General features: G+C 41.9%; 1 protein-coding gene across 4 annotated transcripts in view; it reads right to left on the minus strand.

Moving 5' to 3' along the window:
* The window catches only part of EIF5B (eukaryotic translation initiation factor 5B), a 115,903-nt gene that overhangs the window by 68,971 nt on the left and 22,872 nt on the right, over window positions 1-24,060 (minus strand). For all 4 annotated transcript variants that reach the window (XM_040425097.1, XM_040425096.1, XM_040425095.1 and 1 more), the window contains exons 3-7: window positions 5,821-5,902; window positions 3,884-4,526; window positions 3,287-3,498; window positions 1,406-1,556; window positions 376-474 (exon numbers count right to left, since the gene is read on the minus strand). In XM_040425097.1, the coding sequence (XP_040281031.1) occupies window positions 376-474; window positions 1,406-1,556; window positions 3,287-3,498; window positions 3,884-4,526; window positions 5,821-5,902 (1,187 nt within the window). The remainder of the gene's footprint in view (window positions 1-375; window positions 475-1,405; window positions 1,557-3,286; window positions 3,499-3,883; window positions 4,527-5,820; window positions 5,903-24,060) is intronic.

Consider the following 24,060-nt stretch of genomic DNA (forward strand, 5'->3'; position numbering starts at 1 on the left):
AAAAAAAATATATATATTTTGATATTATTTAAGTATAAATGAAAAAGAAAGATAAAAAAAAAAAAAAAAGCTACACGTTAACAATAAACATGTTCATTTTCAGCAGATTTGTGTAGGAATTTTATGTTTTGTTTTTTTTTTTTAATTAAAATGCACAGAATATCGGTATAAATCATCGGCTATCTGCCTGAAGGTTCACAGATTATCGGTATTGGCTCTAAAAAAAAAAAAAAAATCAATAGCGGTCGATCCCTAATTCATACATGTGTCCCAATAACTATATCACAAAGATCAGCACTTCTGCTGTAAACATGCATTACACAAATAGAAATCAAAAGAAAAAATGTATAAAATACCAGACAAGCTCCAATTTACCTTCCTTATTTTGAGACTGCTGTTGGGGCTTCTTTTTCTTTTTGTCTTCATAGATTGGCTTTTTCTTTGGTATAGAATCTTTAGATGGCACTTCGACACCTGTCAGAGAAAAAAGAATTTTAGAGGGAAAAAAAAATGCTGCATGCACTCATTAATTAAAGTATCCAGAAAGGAAGTAAGTACTCTGCATAATGTGATCTATATTTACAAGTCAGAACTATGCTCAAAACTGTCAGAAGACCTTTTGCTAATGCAATAAGATCAAAATAAATGCTATTTAAAGGGGCTGAACCCGGACATAACCTTATTTTCACCCAGGCAGCCCCCCTGAGGCTAGCATCGGAGCATCTCATGCTCAGATGCGCTCCCTTGTCCTGTGCTAAATAGCGCAGGGCAAGGTCTCTTGTTTTCAATAACACACTGCCGGGCGGAAACTTCCGCCCGGCAGTGTGTTCAGTGACGTCACCAGCTCTGATAGGCGGGCTTTAGCTCTTCCTTAGCTGTTTTACTGGCTAGGGCAGCGTTAAATCCCACCCATCAGTGCCGGTGACGTCACTAGACTTCCTGGCTGCACAATGGAGAGCCACGGTACGTCACCAAATCTCCAAAAAATGCCTTTGCCCAGCGCAAGGCAAAGGAGAGCATCGGAGCATGAACTGCTCCGATGCTTAAGTCAGGGGGGCTGCTGGGGTGAAAATGGAGTTATGTCCGGGTTCAGCTGTGAATCCAGACAACCCCCTTTAACTGTTAAGTGGCTACTGACAGCTAGCATTACTATATCTGAAATTATGCAAAATTTTAGCTCCAACAATATTATAAAAATACAATATAGCGATAATATTAAAATACATAGTAAAGCCCAAAAAAAAAGAAAAGAAAGTTAATGACACTGGTAATGTTTTACTTGAATAATTTCTAAATCACAATCTTGATCACAAACCAGCAAAAGGAATTAACTAAATGCATCTAATAGAGGGTACACTGCTTACGACAAAGTATAGATACCCACCACTGCAGTAAAAATACCTACCTTGCTCTTGAAGGACTTTTAGAGTAGCCACAGCACGAGCTCGGGCTTCTTTCTGAGCTTTTGTTAGCAGCTTCCCTTCTTTTTTTAATCGCTCCTTCCTTTCCTTCTCTTTCTGCTTCTTCTTTTCTTTTCGTTCTTGCTCTAGTCGTTCCTGGGAAATACATCATGTAATAAAATCAGAGTGATTTCTAAGTGTACCTTTTCATTTTGTCCATAACTTAACGCTATAATGAAGGCCATAACCCTATATCAGATCCATTGCACAAAGTGATCCAAATGTTGCATAACTGACCCACTGCTTTTATAATCCACCAGGATTTCCATTAATTTGAGGCAAGAACACTACACCATTAATGCCTGCTATAGGTAATGGAAACCTCAACAGACATCCTACACTCCTGTATAGCAAATGTGAACATTAACATATCCATTGACTTTATTCTAAATAGGATAACAAACTAGATATTCCACTTGTGCTCAAATGGTTCAACAGAAAGTTGGGATTCGAGAAATTCTAGTGCTATGTAATAACTTAGGCTACTTTCTTACTGGCGTTTCTTGGTCCGCTTGTGAGATCTGTTTCAGGGCTCTCACAAGCGGCCCAAAGCGGATCAGTTAAGTCCCAATGCATTCTGAATGGATAAGGATCCGTTCAGAATGCATCAATTTGGCTGAGTTTGGTCTCCGTTGCGTTTTACAGACTGTCACTAAAACGCAGCTTGCCGCGTTTTGGTGACCGTCTGACTATGCGGAGCCTAACGGATCTACAATGTAAGTCAATGGGGACGGATCCGTTTTTCACTGACACAATATGGTGCAATTGAAAACGGATCCGTCCCCCATTCATTTTCAATGTAAGTCCGTTTTGACTTAAACTTTTTTTAAATGAATAATGCAAACGGATCCGTTATTAACGGATACAAGCGTTTACATTATTCGTGCGGATCCGTCTGTGCAGATACAAGACGGATCCGCACAAAACGCAAGTGTGAAAGTAGCCTTACATAAAATCAGGCCAATAAAAGATGACAGGGCACAATGCTCTAGCAGCTTGCAGAAACCAACAGTTACACCTAAGATAGGATTTGAAAATTCAGCAAAAATGGGTGAGCTATGCAAGAACTGTTAAAACTGTCACAACATAGAGGCTACATAGTAAAAGACCAAATTAAGGCTACTTTCACACTAGCTTTCGGGGCTCCGCTTGTGAGCTCCGTTTGAAGGGGCTCACAAGCGGCCCCGAACGCATCCGTACTGCCCTAATGCATTCTGAGTGGATGCGGATCCGCTCAGAATGCATCAGTCTGGCAGCGTTTGTCCTCCGCTCCGCTCAGCAAGTGGACACCTGAACGCTGCTTGCAGCGTTCGGGTGTCCGCCTGGCCGTGCGGAGGCAAATGGATCCGTCCAGACTTACAATGTAAGTCAATAGGGACGGATCCGTTTGAATTTGACACTATATGGCTCAATTTTCAAACAGATTCGTCCCCCATTGACTTTCAATGTAAAGTCTGGACGGATCCGTCTGAAGCTACTTTCACACTTAGAATTTTTTTAACAATATAATGCAGACGGATCCGTTCTGAACGGATCCTAAGTCTGCATTATATGAGCGGATCCGTCTGGGCAGACCCCAGACAGATCCGCTCTGAACGCTAGTGTGAAAGTAGCCTAAGCCAACTACATGCTTGCTTCCAGGTCAAACGTCAATGTACGGGGCTGATGGCACAGATGTGACTGTGCATGCCGCTCCCTAGCGATCATTCCAAAATCATAATCAGTGGCAACTATGCGACTATCAAACACCATATAGTATTAATAGAACTTTCTGATAAGATGACATTATTTCTATTTGCAAACAAAAATCATGATGTCATAAGTACCTCTTCTAAGCGCTTCGCTTCCATCTCTTCTAGCCATCTCTGTCGCTCCTCCTCTTCTCGTTTAAGTCGCTCTTCCTCCTCCTTCATTCTAGCAAGAGCTTCCTGCATGGCTTTTACTGTGGCAGAACTCGGGCCCTTCTTCTTTTTATCTTTATCGTCTTTCTCCACTTTCTTCTTCTTTTTGTCTTTTTTCTTTTTATCGCCATCAGCATCTGTATAAGATATCACTATTAAAAATACCTCAAAAAGCACTTAAGCATAGAGTTAGGGATTCATGTAGACTGCTCTCAACACAATGTCATGAAACCCATACATTGCCCTGTACATATAACAACCTGCAAGGCCTGCAGAGCATAAAAAAGTTCACCAGTTTTAGGCTGTCCCACCTGCAGACCCAATGAGATGGAAACAAGGTCATCAATAGACCTACTGAGATACTTTAATATTATGGTGTTGGTGAATCAGGCTGGAGCCATGTGAAAATATGCACACAGCTTTCATGCTGAACTATGTGCCTCAGTAAGGTCTGCTAGTGTCATGATTCAAATGACAGATTTTGCTTAGGATTATAGTACTTCAAGCAAAACATGCACATACCGTCCTCTGCTTCTGCATCCTCTGCTTCCACTATAGAATCTTTATCCTTTCGGGCTGCAGCCTCTTCTGCTATTTTTTCAGGGACACTCGTTTTGACAGCTTCTTTTTTAGGACCTTCAGACTCTTTCTTTTCCTTCTGTATCCTCAGTTTGGCCTTTTCCTCCTCTTTCTTCTTCCGCTCTCGTTCCTTTTTCTCTGCCTTCTTCTGAGCAGCAGTCTTCATTTTGAATTCCCCTTCCTCTTCTTCACTATCTGCTTTGGCAACAGGCTTGGATTTTGGGTCTTTCTTCTTCACTTTCTTACCTCGGCTGAACTCATCGGAGTCTTCATCACTATCTCCGATAATATCTACTTTCTCCTGATCACGATCCTTAGCGTCCTCTGAAACTGGGGCTTTTTTATTGGACGTCTCATTTTTGCCTTTACCTTTTTTAGAAGTTGCATTAACACTACTATCATAATTCTCATCATCACTCTCTGACATATTTTTGGGCTTCTCCCCTTTTCTGGGTTTTGTATTTTTGCTTTCCATTTCATCACTATTGTCTTCATCCTCGTCAAAGCTGGCTTTTTTGCCCTTCTGTCCTTTCTTTTTCTTCTCCTGCTTTGTAGGGATAGGTTCAGGCTCTTCTACTTCTGGTTTCTATAACCCAAACAAACTGTTAACATATTTTTAACATTTAAAAACTAAAGGTCTTTTTACACAGGCCAATGTGCAGGCATTTATCAGGAATAATTGAACGTTGATAGGAAGTGGTTGCTACATGTAAATGTAGTTATCTCCTCTGTATGGGGATGAATGATTGCTACTCTGATCACTCGTCCTCATGCAGATATATTGCTTGCCGGCAGCACTTCGCTGTCTACTCATGACGACGTGCTGCTGGCAAATGATAAGCAACATTACTACTGACATCAATTCCGCCATCTGTAGTTTGGAAACCATGCCCATAGCCTTGTAAGACAGGCATAACCGCATGATGAGGCGAGGCTCTGTATTTTTAACAGATGCCTAACATTTGCTGATGCAAATCTGATGAACGAGGAATTAAAAGGGGTTGTTCACCAATGGGGGCCTTTCGGCCAGACCCCGCCAGCCCATGCATGGCTGGACCTGCAGAGGAAATCATAGTTACATGATCCCCACTACTGGGTTCAGGCTCCGCTGCAGCACTCAGGACTCCCGCGTCAACAGCTGCTTTGACATGGGTCAAGTGGCCCCTGCAGCCGTGACTTATTCCACACATGACATGTCACTGGTTTTTGTTGCGCATGGGTGACACATCAACCAGACGCTGACATTGAAAACCTGTGAGCTGCAAAGACACCAGAGGAGGGAGTGAGGGATGAATGAGCCAGAACCCACCAGCGAGAATCTGGTAAGCATGATTCCCTCCGCAGGTTCAGTAAAGCTGGCATGTGTGGTAGGTGGGGGGGGGGGGGGGGGGGGGGGGGGGGGCGCTGCCCACAAGGCTTCTGGGAGTGAACAACTCCTGTAATAACCATGACCTTCTGAAGCATGTTGTAGTCATTCCTGGATACACTGTACATGGATCATTGCTACTGATCTGGTTTGCAGTATTCATTAAAGACTACTTATTTGTGGAATGTGGCATGGAACACCTGGGGCAGATTTCCGAAATGGTTAAAAGAAAATTTTATTTGTAGGGTGGCATGTGGCAATTATCCGGAATATGTATGCGTAGGAACACCCCCCCCCCCCCCCCCCCCCAATAATTGCCCAAATCTTGGGAGCACGCAAAAGAGTCTTGTACTTTATGTACCCAAACAGCAGGCAAGGTCATGTATTCTGAAATGCAGATGGGGATGCAACATTTTATTACTCATGAGGATCATGTCCATATTAAAGTAAAGTATACAGTACATACGGGAGCTTAGCAATCTCACAAATGGTACAAAAAAAATATAAAAAATACCTTTTGTACAGAATCCTTATTGGAATTCCCTCCTTGATTTTCCAGTGTCAGTTCTTCAAGCTCTTTCAGAATATCATCTTCACTACGAATTAATAAGACAACTTGTTAAAGGGTTCTTTTCATGATAACCTCTGAAATCCCCAGGGGTAGTTACTACCACATTGGACTGCTGAGGCCAGTGCCCATCCCTTTAATTACTCATACAATACAATGCAATGTACTTCCGGCAGTAGCTAACAGATGTACTAGGATGGCATGCCTGGGGACCACGGTAAGCTGCCATAAGCAAACCAATTTTCAACATGTGAACACATTCTGAGCTTGCACCACAGCAGCACTATAGAGGTACAGTGTAATATGAAAACCCCATAACACTCGGAGTTAAATAAAGAATTGAATTATAAACACAATTTGGTCACACATGCTCAGTCAGTCTCCCCATAGCCATCTCACTTGATAATGACCCTTTGTTCACTACAGAGAAGCCAATAGAAAGAGCTTTCTGCACTGCTCGTCCGGTAAGGCAGTAACATGACAGGATAGCTGAGAATACAGCTTTTGGAACCAACAGGGACACAAATGGAGGCAAAATGTTATAATACTTAATAGACTTTTTAGAATTTTAGTATGAAAATAATGGAATAATTCATTTAACATTTAGACAAAGATACATTCCTGTTAAAGCCATCATGTAAATAAGTTAGTAAAGGGCACCTTTGCCATATTTAAAAATGAAAATATATATCAATAGATTAAAAGTGTATTTCACCATATAAGACTATTTAAAGGGAAAGGTCATCAATATATAGTTTATAGAAGCTCTCACTAGGGGCAATGCACTGTTGGATCTGGTAAATTTCTAATGAGCTTGATGGAAATGTTACTGCTCGAGAAACACTAGGTAATAGTGACCACAATAGAATTATATTCCCCCTACACTATAAGAAGCAAACTCTGTTAGGAAGAGAAAAGAAACACAATTTAAAAAAGGACAATTTCCTTGGGTTGAGGGCAAAATTTCGGGGCATAGACTGGGAGCAGCTACTGTCACATAATAATACTGAGGATAAATGGGAGAGCTTTAAATCCACATTGAGAAATTGCACAAAAAAATGTATTCCTTTAGGTAACAAGTATAAATGGCTAAAATTAAACCCCCCATGGCTTACAGCTACGGCAAAAAGGGCAATAAATGACAAAAAAGAGGGCATTCAAAAAATACAAATCTGTGGGGTCAGATTTAGCCTTTGAAGTTTACAAAGGGCTTAACAAAATAATCTGTAAAAAAAAAAAAAGAGATAAAATTAGCAAAAATACAAAACAAACAGCAGGTGGCAAAAGACAGCAAAACAAATCCCCAAAAATTATTTAAATATATACAGGTGAAACTCGAAAAATTAGAATATCGTGCAAAAGTCCATTTATTTCAGTAATGCAAATTAAACGGAATTGCATTAATGCAACTTAAAATTGGAATTTTGTGAAAAGGTTCAATATTCTAGGCTCAGTGTCACACTCTAGTCAGCTAATTAGTCCATATCCCCTGAGCAAAGGGTACCTGAGATTGTGACTTTGTGGTTTCATAAGCTGTAAGCCATAATCATCCAAATTATAACAAATAAAGGCTTGAAATATCTCACTTTGCATGTAATGAGTCTCTCATATGTTAGTTTCACCTTTTAACCACCTCAGGACCGCCGAACACAGGATTGCGTCCTGGCGGCGGCAGGGTTATTCCTCCTGGAAGCGCCGATGCGTCCTCTCGCGAGACGCGAGATTTCAAGCATAGCCGGCCCACACATGCGCAGTGCGGGCCGGGAATCGGTGCAGGAGAAGTTAGTCACCAGCCTGCCAGCCAATGATCATCGCTGGCTGGTTGGTGACTTTTAAAAAAATCGAATCAGAAGCCATTTAACACATTATATTTATAAATATAATGTGTTAAATGGCTTCTGTGCTCTCTGCTGGGTCCTTTTCGTCGTTTGGTCCCAACAGAGAGCACACATCACTGTGAGTACACCAAACACTACACACTTAGGCCCCTTTCACACGGGCGAGTATTCCGCGCGGATGCCATGCGTGAGTTGAATGCATTGCACCTGCCCTGAATACCGACCCATTCATTTCTATTCTATTTCATATGAGCGGTGATTTTCACGCATCACTTGTGCGTTGCGTGAAAATCGCAGCATGTTCTATATTCTGCGTTTTTCACGCAACGCAGGCCCCATAGAAGTGAATAGGGTTGCGTGAAAATCGCAAGCTTCCGCAAGCAAGTGCGGATGCGGTGCGATTTTCACGCATGGATGCTAGGAGACGATCGGGATGGAGACCCGATCATTATTATTTTCCCTGATAACATGGTTATCAGGGAAAATAATAGCATTCTTAATGCAGAATGCATAGTAAAATAGCGCTGGAGGGGTTAAAAAATTATTTAACTCACCTTAATCCACTTGATCGCGGAGGCCGGCATCTCCTTCTGACTCCTTTGCTGAACAGGACCTGTGGTGAGCATTCATTACAGGAAAATGACCTGTGGTGACATCACTCCGGTCATCACATGATCTTTTACCATGGTGATGGTGGATCATGTGATGACCGGAGTGACGTCACCACAGGTCCTGTTCCTGTAATGAATGCTCACCACAGGTACCGTTCAGCAAAGGAGACAGAAGGAGATGCCAGCCTCCGCGATCAAGTGGATTAAGGTGAGTTAAATTATTATTATTATTTTTTTTAACCCCTCCAGCGCTATTTTACTATGCATTCTGTATTCAGAATGCTATTATTTTCCCTTATAACCATGTTATAAGGGAAAATAATACAATCTACAGAATACCGATCCCAAGCCCGAACTTCTGAGAAGAAGTTCGGGTTTGGGTACCAAACATTACAACGTTTTGCACTCGAGCGGAAAAATCGCGGGTGTTCCCGTAACGCACCCGCACATTTTCCCACAACGCCAGTCTGAATGAGGCCTTAGCCCCAGATCACCCCCCCATCACCCCAATTAACCCCTTGATCACCCCTGTCAATCACTAGTGAAAGGGAAAAAAGTGATCAGTGTAAACTGTCACTTTTTTTTTTCACCAGTATTGACTGTTAGGTTTTAGGTTAGTTTAGGCCCCTTTGGTAGGTAGTTAGCGTCGGTTAGCGCCCAGCCCACCGCACTCACCGATTCACCGATTAGCGTATCGCTAATCAGCATTGGTACTTTTATAGTATCTGTAAGTGATCAGAACTGATCACAGTCAGATCTATAATAGTATTAGTGTCACCTTAGCTCGCCCTCCACCCAAAACGCAGTGTTTGCCCGATCAGGCCTGATCGGTCGCCCACACGTGCGTTCACCCACGCCCGCCCCGCCGCAGTGACAAAAATTATATATTTTTTTTATCACTGCACAATCACTTCACAAGCGCTGCGGCGAATAAAAAAAATCTGTTTTTATATTTTTTATCCATCGCAGCGGCTTCCTGTACTTCGCTAGCCTCTCATTTGTAAGACAGGCTTGCTTTTTTCTTGGGTAGTCTCAGGGAATACCCCCTAAATTTAGTTGACCAAATGGCAAGTAAGGGGTATTCTTCTGAAGAGGCCTACAGGCTTCTGACCCAGTCGGATGAGTGTTGTGCATTTTCATACGTATACCATATTATCTAATGACATTATGATCAAAATGTAGGCTCATCTCATTGCCTTTAAGAATAAAATCAGAATGAACCAAAGTTCTATTATGTGGCTGAAGAAGCCAAGATGAGTTCATGGCAAGTTCAATTTATATAAAAATATAATTGTGAACATAAACGGACATTGTATTTAAAAGTTATTGCTAAAGATATGGGACCATCTGTAAGGAGTAAGTAAACTCCCTAAGACATGTCTGTCTGGAGGGAACAAGGTTACTTGATAAGGAGTCATATCCTTGAGGCACACCTGCTGTATGAGGTTCAATTTATATATTCATAATTATATTATATACATATCTCTGCATGGTATATTTAGTTTACAACATATGCTAATCAATAATTCATATAATGTGTTATCTATGTGTAACAATGTATCGATTTATATATATGTCATACCATGTATTTACCATTTAGAAGGTATTGTAGAAGGTACAGAAACAAGTGAGTTTATGTTAATTGGATTTCTGGGATATAAAAATGCTATTTTAAAACAATGGTTATTCATGGATGTAGATAAGTGAAATGTACAAGTTCCGATGCCAAGCATCAAAGCCGCTATATAAAATTTTCATCAAGTCAACCTATATTTCAAAAAGATAGGAGAAGACAGTCAACTCCAACAAGTCCAGGATATAGGTAATTAAAAGTGTCAGGAAAAGACCTTCCTCAATGATTTATATAAAAAGGTCAACGAAGTCATGAGAACGTATTATTAGATATTTAATTTTAATGCTTAAAAGTTGTGATATTCATCTACAGTACCGCAGTGCCATCTGGAGGCAGATGGACAATATTATATTATTTCATTATTTGTTCTATACCATATTAGGAGTTGATATGACATGATGTTATTAGCATGCGAATACACCCACTTTACCTGATTGGGAATCCCTAATCTAAAAGGGGATGATTCTTAGATAAGGGGGGGAATAATTACTCGTGTGCGGAGTAGCATGAGGAGAGCTAGAGGGAGAGATCCAAAGATCCAAAAAAGCCATAAAGATCCATATATCCATCCATCCATCCAATCAAAAAGAAAAACTTTACCAGAAGAAACTTGGATTATTCTTTTTGGATTACTAGGAAAGTTCTTCAGAACTGGTCCCATCTGAACTCTGTCTACCTTTGACCCGGTAACGTATATTTTGTTTACTACTCATGATATTAATAAGATAATTTCTCTCGGTATATTAGCCAAGAGTTCCCATACTGTGGGAATATATAGTCTTAAGTGCCTCCATAATGCTGATTATTCTCTTAGCAAAGATGCATATTGTTAATGGAAGATCTGACATTATTTGAAAAGAGGACTAAACCCTTGGAAAGTTATTTTCCTTAGTCTAATTGCCGAGTTGAATATTTTATCATATTAATATCATATTTTTGATTGGTCATAGGAAAACAGAGTCAAGGGATAACAGTTATTTTCCTGTAAATCCGTGTTTTATTGTTATAGCCTGTTTGATAACAGAAGATCCTAAGTTTCTCTTGGTATATGAGTCAGTTAGTTAAAAGTATATTTTATTTACAATTGGTCACTAGGACCATAGATGTTCCTGATTAACACGTGTTACTAAATCTAAAATTTAACATTTATTATTAATCTTTAAAAATGTTTAGAACTCTACTATTAAAATAATCAGTTATGCCTGCTTAGTATGTATCAATTGTACCAGTGAGTCTGATTGCTAAGTGAATCCTCTAGAGGGCGCTTGTCATTTATGGCTCTTGCTTTTTATTGCGGCATCACTGTATTCAGTTAGTGCGCTCTGTTCATAGCACAGTGCGCTACTTATCAACAGCATTTTCCCTCATAGGATGCACTACTTCTACTTGTATTCCTATCAGACCACTCTCTAAGCTTAGCATAGACTGGCTAAAACACGCTATCTGCCCCCCGACATGTTTCGCCAAGCACTTGGCGTCTTCAGGGGTTTGGGCAGTGAAGTGTGTGTGGGGGCGGAGTCAAGTTTATAAAACCTCCCTATGAACGTAATGATTCTGTTAACCAATGTGTGTCTCTGTTTCTATGAGTCAAGGCACTCGACCAATCCTAATGTGTCTACTACATACTATTCCCTCATAGCTCCTCCTAGTGTCTCATCATCCAATGACCGTTCATCTGCGCCGTCTATATTGCGCTATTACTTAGTCCCATTTGCCGATATCTTTAATCGAATGCGCATGTCTGGGCACTTAGCTGCTGGCTGGTATAAATCCTGCATATGCGCACTCTTCCGCTCTAGACGACGTGTGAACTGTGCGACTGTCGCATATTCGTGCATGTCACCCGACTTAGTCTCATCTCAGTCCGGTCATAGGACGTATTGCGGCTGCTCACAGTGATAGTGCAGACACTTCGGAATAGTAGATCACTTTTGTTTAGGACTCAATTCCAGCAGATATGTTCCAGGTCCTAGTGTGCATGTCAGAGTACTTCATTGTATTTTAATTCTTTTTTCGCTAATTATTGATTACTTCTGATGACATCTCAATATAAGCATCCCTCTATTAGTGTATATCCATACTTTTCCCTATAGGGTAGTATTGTAGAGAGGGCCTTCTGATGCGCCTTCTGAATTCTTGCGTGGTTTTACCCACGTATATCTTTGGACAGTCACATTGAATGGCATAGACTACTCCCATTGATTTACAATTGATGTGTTCTTTCATCTGATATTTTTTATTGTCACTAGGGTTTATGAATTCCTTCCTTGGTGACATCATCCTGCAGAAACTACAGTCCCCACATGGATAAGACCCAACCGTACGAAGCCAGGTGGGTTTTTCTTGTTTCTTATCCTGAATAAAGTGACTGTGTACTAGTTTTTCTTTTATATTCTGCCCTCTTCTATATGTAATAGTTGGTCTTGAGGTGATGATTTCTTTCAATTCGTCATCTGAGAGCAGTATAGGCCAATGACGTGTTAAGATCTTCCGTATCTTTTCATGTTGTCCATCATATGTGCCAATGCAGCGTATTACTTTGTCATCTTGTGTTCTCATTTGTCTGTTACTGAGAAGTAGATTCGTTCTACAACTTGTTTTAGCTCGGTTATATGCAAGATGCAAAGTCTTTTTTGGATATCCTCTTGCCAGGAACTTGTCATATAGGAGCCCACATTCTAATTCAAAGTCTTCAATTGTCGAACAGTTCCGTTTGGCCCTTAGGTATTGTCCAATTGGGATTCCTTTTTTAAGGCTGGTTGGATGATGACTTTCCCAATGTAGGAGGCTGTTTGTGGAAGTGGGTTTCCTATAGATAGTAGTTTTAAGGCTGCCATCCTGCTCAAGGGCAATCGTGAGATCTAGGAAGTTAATGGTTCTCTCATCTATTTCAGCCGTAAATTTAAGGCCTAGTAGATTGTTGTTCAGTTCATTAACAAACTCATAAAATTGTGTACTGGTGCTGTCCCATAAAATTAAAATGTCGTCTAGAAAACGACCCCAATATAATATGTGATCTGTAAAATGTTGATTGTCCTCTGTGAAGACCACCTGTTCTTCCCACCACCCTAAAAATAAATTTGCAAAGCTAGGTGCACAGATTGTCCCCATAGCTGTCCCAGTGATCTGTAAATAATACTTTCCGTTAAAAGTGAAATAATTGTGTGTCAACAAAAAATTAAGTAGTGATAAAACAAACTCATTGTGCTCTTGGAATTGTATACCCTTCTTGTTTACATAATGTCTAATTGCTGCTAGGCCAAGATCGTGTTGAATGCTGGTGTAGAATGCTGGTGTTAGTTAAAAGTATGACACTGGTTGTCATAAATCAATAAATCATACTGTGCTGATCAGATAGGGGTGTGTTAACACCACCGTGTGGTACATTTTGGATGTTACGTTGTAACTTCATTTGTTTTGCAATTGTATGGTTTTTATATTCTTTGTTTTTATAATAAACGATTATATATTTTTGCATATACAATTGTCCCTTTGTTTCACTGCTTGCACAAATCAAAGTAAGATACTTGATAAAAAGAACTTAGAGGCGTTTTTTTATGTCCGCCTGAAGGATAATATAATTTTTATATATTTTTTTTAATCTTCTCTTTTATATGAAGATTCTTTCATATAGAAGATATACGACATGAGGAATGGGAACCCTCATCTGACGAATCCAGCGGGTCAGTATACGAACGTGTAGAAAGCAGTTGAGGTCCCTGATACCACCAGGCGTACCCGGCCCCGTGTTGCTAGACCACAGGTTGCGCAGGATCCGCTTCAAGGGCAGCAGAGTGGGGCTGGCGCTGTCGGATTACGTGCTGGCAAACCCTGATTGGCAGCCCCCAACTTCAGCCGCACCAGTAGTTCCCCCTTTCACCGACCAGTCTGGAGTTCGGGTTGAGACAGCTCAGATCAGATCAGCACTGGGGTTTTTTGAGCTGTTCTTGACTGCGGAGCTCTTGGACTTAGTCGTGGCAGAAACAAATCGGTATGCCATTCAATTTATAGCCGCCAACCCGGGAAGCTTTTATGCCCAGTCTTTCCGGTGGAAACCCGTCCAAGTTTCCGAATTTAAAACTTTTCTGGGCCTTCTCCTCAACATGGGCCTGACAAAAAAGCATGAATTGCGGTCATATTGGTCCACGAACCCGATTCATCACATGCCCATGTTGTCTGCTGCCATGTCCAGGACACGATTTGAGACCATCCTGCGTTTCCTGCACTTTAGTGACAACAGCACCTCTCGTCCTAGAGGCCACCCAGCTTTTGACCGGCTCCACAAAATTCGGCCCCTCATAGACCACTTCAACCAGAAATTTGCAGATTTGTATACCCCTGAGCAAAACATCTGCATAGACGAGTCCCTGATACATTTTACCGGGCGCCTTGGCTTCAAACAATACATCCCAAGCAAGCGCGCCCGGTATGGGGTCAAATTGTATAAGCTCTGTGAAAGGGCCACAGGCTATACGCACAAATTTCGAGTCTATGAGGGTAAAGATCAGACCCTGGAGACTGTTGGTTGCCCTGACTACCTGGGGAGCAGTGGGAAGACAGTCTGGGACTTGGTGTCACCCTTATTTGGCAAGGGGTACCATCTTTATGTGGACAATTTCTACACAAGTGTGCCCCTCTTCAGGCATTTGTTTCTAAAACAGATTGGCTGCTGTGGCACTGCGCGACCTAGTCGCCGGGGCTTCCCCCAACGGCTCGTTACCACCCGTCTTGCAAGGGGGAGATGGCTGCCTTGTGTAACGAAGAACTGCTCGCGGTGAAATGGAGAGACAAGCATGACGTTTACATGCTCTCCTCCATTCACGCAGACACGACAATCGAAATTGAACAAGCAACTGGAGTCATTGAAAAGCCCCTCTGTGTCCACAACTATAATTCGCTTATGGGAGGGGTGGACTTCAATGACCAGATGTTGGCTCCTGATTTACTTTCCCGCAGGACCAGACGCTGGTATAAGAAGGTGTCTGTATACCTAATTCAATTGGCTATGTACAATAGTTTTGTTCTCTACAGTAAGGCTGGGAGAACAAGATCCTTCCTCAAATTTCAGGAAGAGATCATCGAGAACCTCCTGTATCCAGGAGGTTCCGTGGCCCCAACCACCAGTGTAGTGAGCCATCTACACGAGCGACATTTCCCCAATGTCGTTGCTGGTACCTCAAACCAAGCGCCACCCCGAAAAAAATGTTGTGTCTGTAGCAGGAGTGGAATAAGGCGTGACACCCGCTATTTCTGTCCTGACTGCCCTGACCACCCTGCCCTATGCTTAGGGGAGTGTTTCCGGAAGTACCACACACAGGTACACTATTAGTATAGGGATTGCGTGACACAGGACAGGCACACAGGGGTCTTAGGGCCCTTTCACATAGAGCTGCTGCAAACCTCTCCTTTCACCTGGGACAAAGTGCATAATGTACTTCGCCACATCTCTGGGCGATTTGCGCTTTGCACATTGTCCCATGGGGAAGGAGAGGTTTGTCCTATAAAGGGTTTAAAAAAAAAAAAAAAAAAAAATCACAGGTAAGCAAAAAAGTTAATGTTCTGTTCCAAAAGTTCAATAAAGTTTATAAAAGTTAATGTTCTGTTCAAATGTTATATAAAGTTAATGTTAATAAATTTATTGCGTTGCGGCCTGTTTTTTTTTGTTTTGTTTTGTTTTTTTACCTTCTAGGTGGACCAACCGATCGACCAGCTGCAGCACTGATGTGCATTCTGACAGAAGCATTGCGCTGCTGTCAGATTACACAAAAGTCGGTGTATGCGGCGCTGCAAGACGAGATTTCTCCTCTGCAGTAAAAAAGATACGTTTGCCGAGGCTTATGAGCTGAGGGGCGGTGTTCATATGCTTTGGCAAACATTTTTTATAAAAAAAAAATATATATAATTCCGGCAATTATTTATTCATCCACATCTATTGATGTGAATGGTGAAATCCGGTTTGCCAGGGCATACGGGCAGAGTGGGTTTGGATGTTGGGCGGAGCTCCTATGTCCTGGCAGACGCCTTTCCCCTCCTTTTTTTTGCACATTTTTTGGCAGAGATTTTTTCATCCACATTGATCGATGCGAATGAAGAAATCTGTGCCGTTCATTTTTTCTTTCAGCCCAGAGGCTGAACGGAAAAAAAAAAAATCATCTCATTACCCGTATGCTCAATATAAGGAGAATAGCAGAAACTCCTAATGCTGGCCATACATGTAAATGATTGTGGAGACCCTCAAATGCCAGGGCACTACAAACACCCCACAAATGACCCCATTTTGGAAAGAAGACACCCCAAGGTATTCGCCGAGGTGCATATTGAGCCCATGAAAGATAGAACTTTTTGTCCCAAGTTAGCGGAAAGGGAGACTTTGTGAGAAAAAAACAAAAAAAATAAAAAATCTATTTCCGCTAACTTGTGCAAAAAAAAAAAAGCTTCTATGAACTCGCCATGCCCCTCACGGAATACCTTAGGGTGTCTTCTTTCCAAAATGGGGTCACATGTGGGGTATTTATACTGCCCTGGCATTTTAGGGGACCTAAAGCGTGAGAAGTATTTTGGAATCCAAATGCGTAAAAAAATGAGCACCTTTAGGATTTCACAGGGCTTTAGAATTTGGGCCCCTTTGCGCACCTAGGCTGCAAAAAAGTGTCACACATGTGATATCGCCGTACTCAGGAGAAGTTGGGCAATGTGTTTTGGGGTGTCTTTTTACATATACCCATGCTGGGTAAGAGAAATATCTCTCTAAAATGACAACTTTGTATAAAAAAAATAAAAAAATAAAAAAAAAAGGGAAAAAAGTTGACTTTTACAGAGATATTTCTCTCACCCAGCATGGTTATATGTAAAAATACACCTTGCCCTACTTCTTCTGAGTACGGCGATACCACGTGTGTGACACTTTTTTGCAGCCTAGGTGCGCAAAGGGGCCCAAATTCTAAAGAGCACCTTTAGGATTTCACAGGGCATTTTTTAGGCATTTGGATTCTAAACTACTTCTCACGCTTTAGGTCCCCTAAAATGCCAGGGCAGTATAAATACCCCAAAAGTGACCCCATTTTGGAAAGAAGACACCCCAAGATATTTCATGAGGGGCATGGCGAGTTCATGTAAAATTTTATTTTTTGTCACAAGTGGAATATGAGACTTTGTAAGGAAAAAAAAATATATATATATATATATATATATATATATATATATATATATATATATATATATATATATTAGGGATCGACCGATTATCGGTTTGGCCGATATTATCGGCCGATATTGAGGATTTTGAACGTTATCGGTATCGGCATCTATTTTGCCGATATACCGATAACGTTTTGGGAACACAGCGCTCTCTGTGTCCCCTCCGCAGCACAGGGGAGAAGGAAGCAGTGTCTCCTCCCCCTGTGCTGCTGCTGCCGCTGCCGCCAATGAGGGGATAGAACATAAGAGGAGGGGAGGGGCTGTGGCCGCTGCGCCACCAATGAAGATAAGCCTTTCATTCATTCATATATACAGGAGGCGGGAGCTGGCTGCAGAATCACATAGCCGGCTCCCGACCTCTATGAGCAATAGCTGCGGTCCGCGGTAGTTAACTCCTCAGGTGCCGCGGATCGCAGCTACCGCTGATAGAGGTCGGGAGCCGGCTATGTGATTCTGCAGCCAGCTCCCGCCTCCTGTATATGAATGATCGATAGACTTATCTTCATTGGTGGCGCAGTGCGCCCCCCCAAGCCCCCCAGTATTAATCATTGGTGGCGCAGTGCGCCCCCCACCCCCATCCCAATCCCGGCCAATACTAAAAACATTGGTGGCGCAGTGCGCCCCCACCCCCACCCAGTATTAATCATTGGTGGCAGTGGCCACAGGATCCCCTCTCCCCTGCTCCTCCGATCGGAGCCCCAGCTGTGTAAGCCTGGGGCTCCGATCGGTTACCATGGCAGCCAGGACGCTATTGAAGCCCTGGCTGCCATGTTCAGCTCCATGCTGCTGTGTGCACTATGCACAGAGCAGCAGGGACTGTGTGAGATCCTATTCACCCTGATAGAGATCTATCAGGGTGAATAGGACAAAGGTTCTAGTCCCTAAGGGGGTTAAAAGTTAGTAAAAAAAAAAACCACAAAAATATTAAGTATAAATGAAAAAGATTTATAAAAAAAAATACACATTAACAATAAACAAAAAAAATACACATTAACAATAAACATATTAATTTTCAGCAGATTTGTGTAGGAATTTTTTTTTTTTCTCAAAAATGAAAATTCCCAGAATATCGGTATAAATTATCGGCTATCGGCCTGAAAGTTCACAAATTATCGGTATCGGCCCTAAAAAATCAATATCGGTCGATCCCTAATCGGACTGCACTCCAGTTGTGTCTTCAATGAAAAAAGGTTTATTCACCCATAAGTGGCACAAGCGACGTTTCGGCCCGCAATGAGCCTTTCTCAAGCTTGCGGGCACTTGCGACGGCTCATTAGCATATCATAAAAACGACTTTTTGGGCGATTTGAGAAAGGCTCATTGCGAGCCGAAACGTCGCTTGTGCCACTTATGGGTGAATAAACCTTTTTTCATTGAAGACACAACTGGAGTGCAGTCCGATATATATATATATATTATATAAAATCATTTTCCGCTAACTTGTGCCAAAAAATAAAAACTTCCATGAACTCACTATGCCCATCAGCGAATACCTTAGGGTGTCTACTTTCCGAAATGGGGTCATTTGTGGGGTGTTTCTACTGCCTGGGCATTGTAGAACCTCAGGAAACATGACAGGTGCTCAGAAAGTCAGAGCTGCTTCAAAATGCGGAAATTCACATTTTTGTATCATAGTTTGTAAATGCTATAACTTTTGCGCGAACCAATAAATATACACTTATTGCATTTTTTTTTTATCAAAGACCTGTAGAACAATAAATTTTGAGAAAAATTTATATAGAAATGTAGTTTTATTTGAAAAATTTTACAACTGAAAGTGAAAAATGTCATTTTTTTGCAAAAATTTTGGTCAATTTCAATTAATAACAAAAAAAAGTAAAAATGTCAGCAGCAATGAAATACCACCAAATGAAAGCTCTATTAGTGCGAAGAAAAGGAGGTAAAATTAATTTGGGTGGTAAGTTGTATGACCGAGCAATAAACCATGAAAGTAGTGTAGTGCAGAATTGTAAAAAGTGGTCTGGTCATTAAGTCGTTTTTATGATATGCTAATGAGCCGTCACAAGTGCCCAGGGGCGGAGAGTTTGCTGAAAGTGCCCAAGTTCCCCCGCCTCACTCGCGCCTAACTCCGCCCCTCAGTAAACTCCGGCCAGCCCTGTGGCTCTGTGATATCATATATCCCTATAGGCCGTTCGCGCAACGCTGCCGGGCCCGGGCATGCGCAGTGTTCTGCCCACAGTGGGAAGAGGCACAGAGATATGCAGTGTGCATGCGCCAGTTACTGGCGTAAAATCGGCGCATGCGCACTGCATATCTCTGTGCCTCTGCGATGCACGAACGGCCTATAGGGATATATGATGTCACAGAGCCACAGGGCTGGGCTGAGCTTACTGAGGGGCAGAGTTAGGCACGAGTGAGGCGGGGGAACTTAGGCACTTTCAGCAAACTCTCCGCCCCTGGGCACTTGCGACGGCTCATTAGCATATCATAAAAACGACTTTTTGGGCGATTTGGATGATCTGAAAATCGAAACAAAGGTAACATCTGTGTCATGTCTTTGTGTCCCACTGAACTATGTGATCGGTTTAAAACCGGTCAGGTTGGTGACTGAAATAAATTAACTTTGCATGATATTCTAATCTTTAGAGTTTCAACTTTAAATGCTAAAAAAAACTAAGGTCTGAGCAGGTAGGTCACCTAAATAAAGGGGGGGGGGGGTTAGTCACTTAAGATAAGGATAAGGCAGAGTTACTAAATGGACTTTTTAGCTCTGTATAAGCAAAAGAAGAGAAAGGAGCTGATATCTGTGGTTCTGGGGCTGTTATTACATCCAGTAATATACTCAATTGGCTAACTGCAGATATGGTCCAAGCTAAGTTAAATAAGGTAAATGTGAACAAGGCTTCGGGTCCAGATGGATTACACCCATGAGTTCTTAAAAAGAGCTCAGTTCAATCATTGACGTGCCCGTGTTTATAATGGTAGATTAAATTTCAGCATACAATGTCAATCAGCTGCTTCTAAGGCCACCAGGATATTGTCATGCATTAAACGAGGCATGGACTCGTGGGGCAGGGATGTAATATTACCACCTTACAAAGTGTTGGTGCGGCCTCATCTGGAATATGCAGTTCAGTTCTGGGCACCAGTCCATAGAAAGGACGCACTGCAGCCGGAAAAAGTACAGAGGAGAGCGACTAAACTGATAAGGGGCATGGATGGTCTTAGTTATGAAGAAAGATTAAAAGAATTACATTTATTTAGTCTTGAGAAGAGACGTCTAAGGGGGGACATGATTAACCTGTACAAATATATAAATGGGCCATACAAAAAATATGGTGAAAAACTGTTCCGTGTCAAATGCGCTCAAAAGACAAGGGGGCACTGCCTCCGACTGGAAAAGAAAAAGTTCTGTCTCCAGAAGCGTCAAAGCTTCTTTACTGTAAGAACTATGAATCTGTGGACTATACTTCCTTAGGACGTGGTCATAGCTGGAACAGTGGACAGCTTTAAAAAGGGTTTAGATGAATTCTTAAAAGTAAATGATATTAATGCTTATAAAAACGTATAGAAATCTGAGTCTCACTTCCTTCTGGGATTCGCGTCTCCACCTATCCCTTGGTTGAACTTGATGGACTTATGTCTTTTTTCAACCGTATTAACTATATATATGATTGGAAAGGGTCCAGCCCTCCAGGATCCCCAGCCGATCAGATGTTTGATGAGGCCACAACACTCCGATGGCCCAAGGCCTCTCGCAGCTTACCAAGCGCAGAGCCATACATTGGACAGCAGCTATGATTGGCATTGCAACTGAGCCCTATTCACTTGAATGGGACTAAGCTGTACCTAGGCCACATAAAAAAAAAAACATACATCACTGGCCAAGGGCTCATGCACACGACCGTTGTTGTTTTGCAGTCTGTTTTTCACTGATCCGTTGTTCCGTATCCGAGTTTTTTTTTTTTTCTTTGATTTAAGTCCTCTTCCGTTCCATTATTCCATAAAACATATCCGTATGCGATCCGTTTTTTGCGGATCGGAAACAGTAAGGCTACTTTCACGTCATATATCTGCACAGACTGATCCGCTTGTATTATCTTTAACATAGCCAAAACAGCTCCGTCTTGAACACCATTGAAAGTCAATAGGGGACAGAACCGTTTTCTGTTGTGTCATAGGATTCGTCCCCATTGACTTACATTGCGTGTCAGAACGGATCAGTTTGGCTGTTTCGTCAGACGGACACCAAAACATGTCCGCCTCCAAAGCGGAATGGAGACGGAATGGAGGCAAACTGATGCATTCTGAGCGGATCCTTTTCCATTCAGAATGCATTAGTGCAAAACGCCAGTGTGAAAGTAGCCTAACTTATTAATCACCAAACACATGAGCAATATGGGCTGTGCATAGCATTTCTACAGTATGGATCCGCAAAATACGGATGTGTTCCGTGTGCGGAACGGAAATCCGAAAATGGAATGTACATGGAGTACCTTCTGTTGTTTTTGCGGACCCATTGAAGTGAATGGTTCAGCATACGGTCCGGAAAAAAAAACACGGAACAGAAGCGGAAAGAAAATACGTTCGTGTGCATGAGTCCCAAGGAAGAGGCCGCCCCGCTCAAAGGAGCACCGCAGTCTCTTCAAATAGCTGATTAGCGGGGGTCCCAGGTGTCGGACGCCTTCCGATCTGAGATTAATGACCTATCCTGAGGATAGACCATCACTAGCCAAATCTCCGAAAAACCTCTAACCCTTTTTTGATCACATTTTCTAAAAAAAAATTTGGGGTAAGAGAAGCAATGGAAAAAATGGCAAATCTGCCATTTCGACACTATTTTCCGTTACGCCATGCGCCGTATTGGAATTTTTTATATATATATATTTTAATAGTATGGGCGTTTTCGGTCACGGTGATACCCATGATGCTTATATTTGTTATTTCGGTATTTATTTTTTAATTATACGGAAAGGGGGGCGATTTAAACTTTTATATATTTTTTAGTTTTTTACGCTTTTGAAGCTCAAATATGAGCCTATAAATTATGTTTTTTAATTTTTCATTTTGTTCTATCAGGGATTATTTTTTTTTATCAAATATGTTTTTATTGAGTTTTCACAAACAAGATATTCACAAACCAGGTATTGCAAATACAGTAAAATATTGAACACGGCTGGAAGGTTAGGATCGCTCCACTTCTGGGGTGAAGGCAGCAAAAACACATCGCCTCCATAAAATCAACTTGTGTTATAACTTGCAGCATAACTAGTAGGAAGCGTAACAAGTCAAACTCCCAGCAGAGTAAGGCTACATGCAAACGAACGTTAGGGCTCCGTGCATGAACGTTAGGACACAGACCACGGGGCAGCCGCATCCGACGGTCCACACCGCAAAAAAGTAGTGCATTCGCTATTTTTTATGCGGTGCGGAGACATGGCCAGAAACACCACGGAAGCACTTCGTAGTGCTTCCGTGGGGTTCCGATCCGCATCTCTGTGATTGAGGACCCATTTAAGTGAATGGGTCCATGATCCGTGATGTGGAATGCACATGGCCGGTGTGCATGTAGCCTAAATTGCAGAGTTGGCAAGGAAGGGACGGGGGGGGTGTAAGTAGGTGATGGACAACAATCCAGTTACATATACTTGTAGTTACTCAATTACCAAAATTCAAGGTCACTTATGTACCACGTAGTGTAATGTTATGCGGATCAAAGTAGCAAGGGATAAAACATTCGTCTCTTATCACCTGTCGCTCACGGGATTATTCTGTAATTGTAAACGGCCACACATATGTAGCAACGTAGCTAACACATCATATTAAGTCCAATTACTGCATACCACCTTACTTCATACCATGGGAGTTGATGTAATCAAGACAGTGAACAGTGTTTGACACCTAACGTGTGTTAATTAAGAAATATTAAGGGTGAAGTAGGCAGTATTGTAGTGCATATTGTCATAGTATATAATGGTGTATTATACTATATTTTGTCGCAGTAAGACATGTCAGAGTGTTCCTGAGTACGTTTATTCTGTGAGGGTCAAGAAGGTTAGCCATTTAAGTGCTGGAGCTTCTATAACTTTTCCATGGTGTCCAGATGCGCAGGAAATGTGGATGGGATCTGTTCGCCCAGCTCCTCCATAAGGAAAATTTGATCAACTTTCTCATGCCATTGTTCTAAGGTCGGGTTGAGCCATTGGAGGGGAATTAGCGATCTGGCGGACTGCACTAGCCATGTAGGAAGTTCTATAAGGAATTTTTAAAATGGGATTTACACTGAAAATTGCTCATTTCTTATCCTGGCCTGCCATCTGGTGGCCAAAATAGAATTGCAGCATGAACACTGTCAGCCTCGTCAGCTACCGATGACTTCATTAGCCGCACGGGGCATCGGTAGGGAGCCCGGAAGCTCGAGCTACCGTGTTTTTGCGCATTTATATGCCGTGATCTCACTTGATCACGGCATCTAAAGCCTTTAATTACCGCAATCTGCATTATTGCCGGTCAGGGTAATTAGCCGCAGGTCTCTGCTGTTTGAAACAGCAGAGACCTGCCAGCCATGGCGCCCGCTGCAGGTGTTTACACACTGTAACAAAATTGCATTAGTATTGCAGTGTACTGAAAAATAATCTACACAATTGCATTGAAAATGCATTTTATTATCTCCATGCTGAGTTACAGCCTGTATTATAGCCCTAATTCTGCAGGTAAACAGAAATAGAGTTAGCAGAATACTGACTGCAGGTCTGGTTTATAGTACAGGCTGTAACCCAATCTGTAAAAGCAAAGCAGCGCTGACTTCCCTTCATTGTTTACCTATTCGCCATTACAGTGGTGAGCAGGTGTAATTACAAGAAACTGTCGCATTATCTTCAATGGGACGGCTCCTTCCTATTTAAGTGTATAGGAATGAGCCGTCCCATAGAAGTGAATGGGACGG

Source organism: Bufo bufo, chromosome 3 (assembly GCF_905171765.1).
Source record: "Bufo bufo chromosome 3, aBufBuf1.1, whole genome shotgun sequence".
Classification (NCBI taxonomy): domain Eukaryota; kingdom Metazoa; phylum Chordata; class Amphibia; order Anura; family Bufonidae; genus Bufo; species Bufo bufo.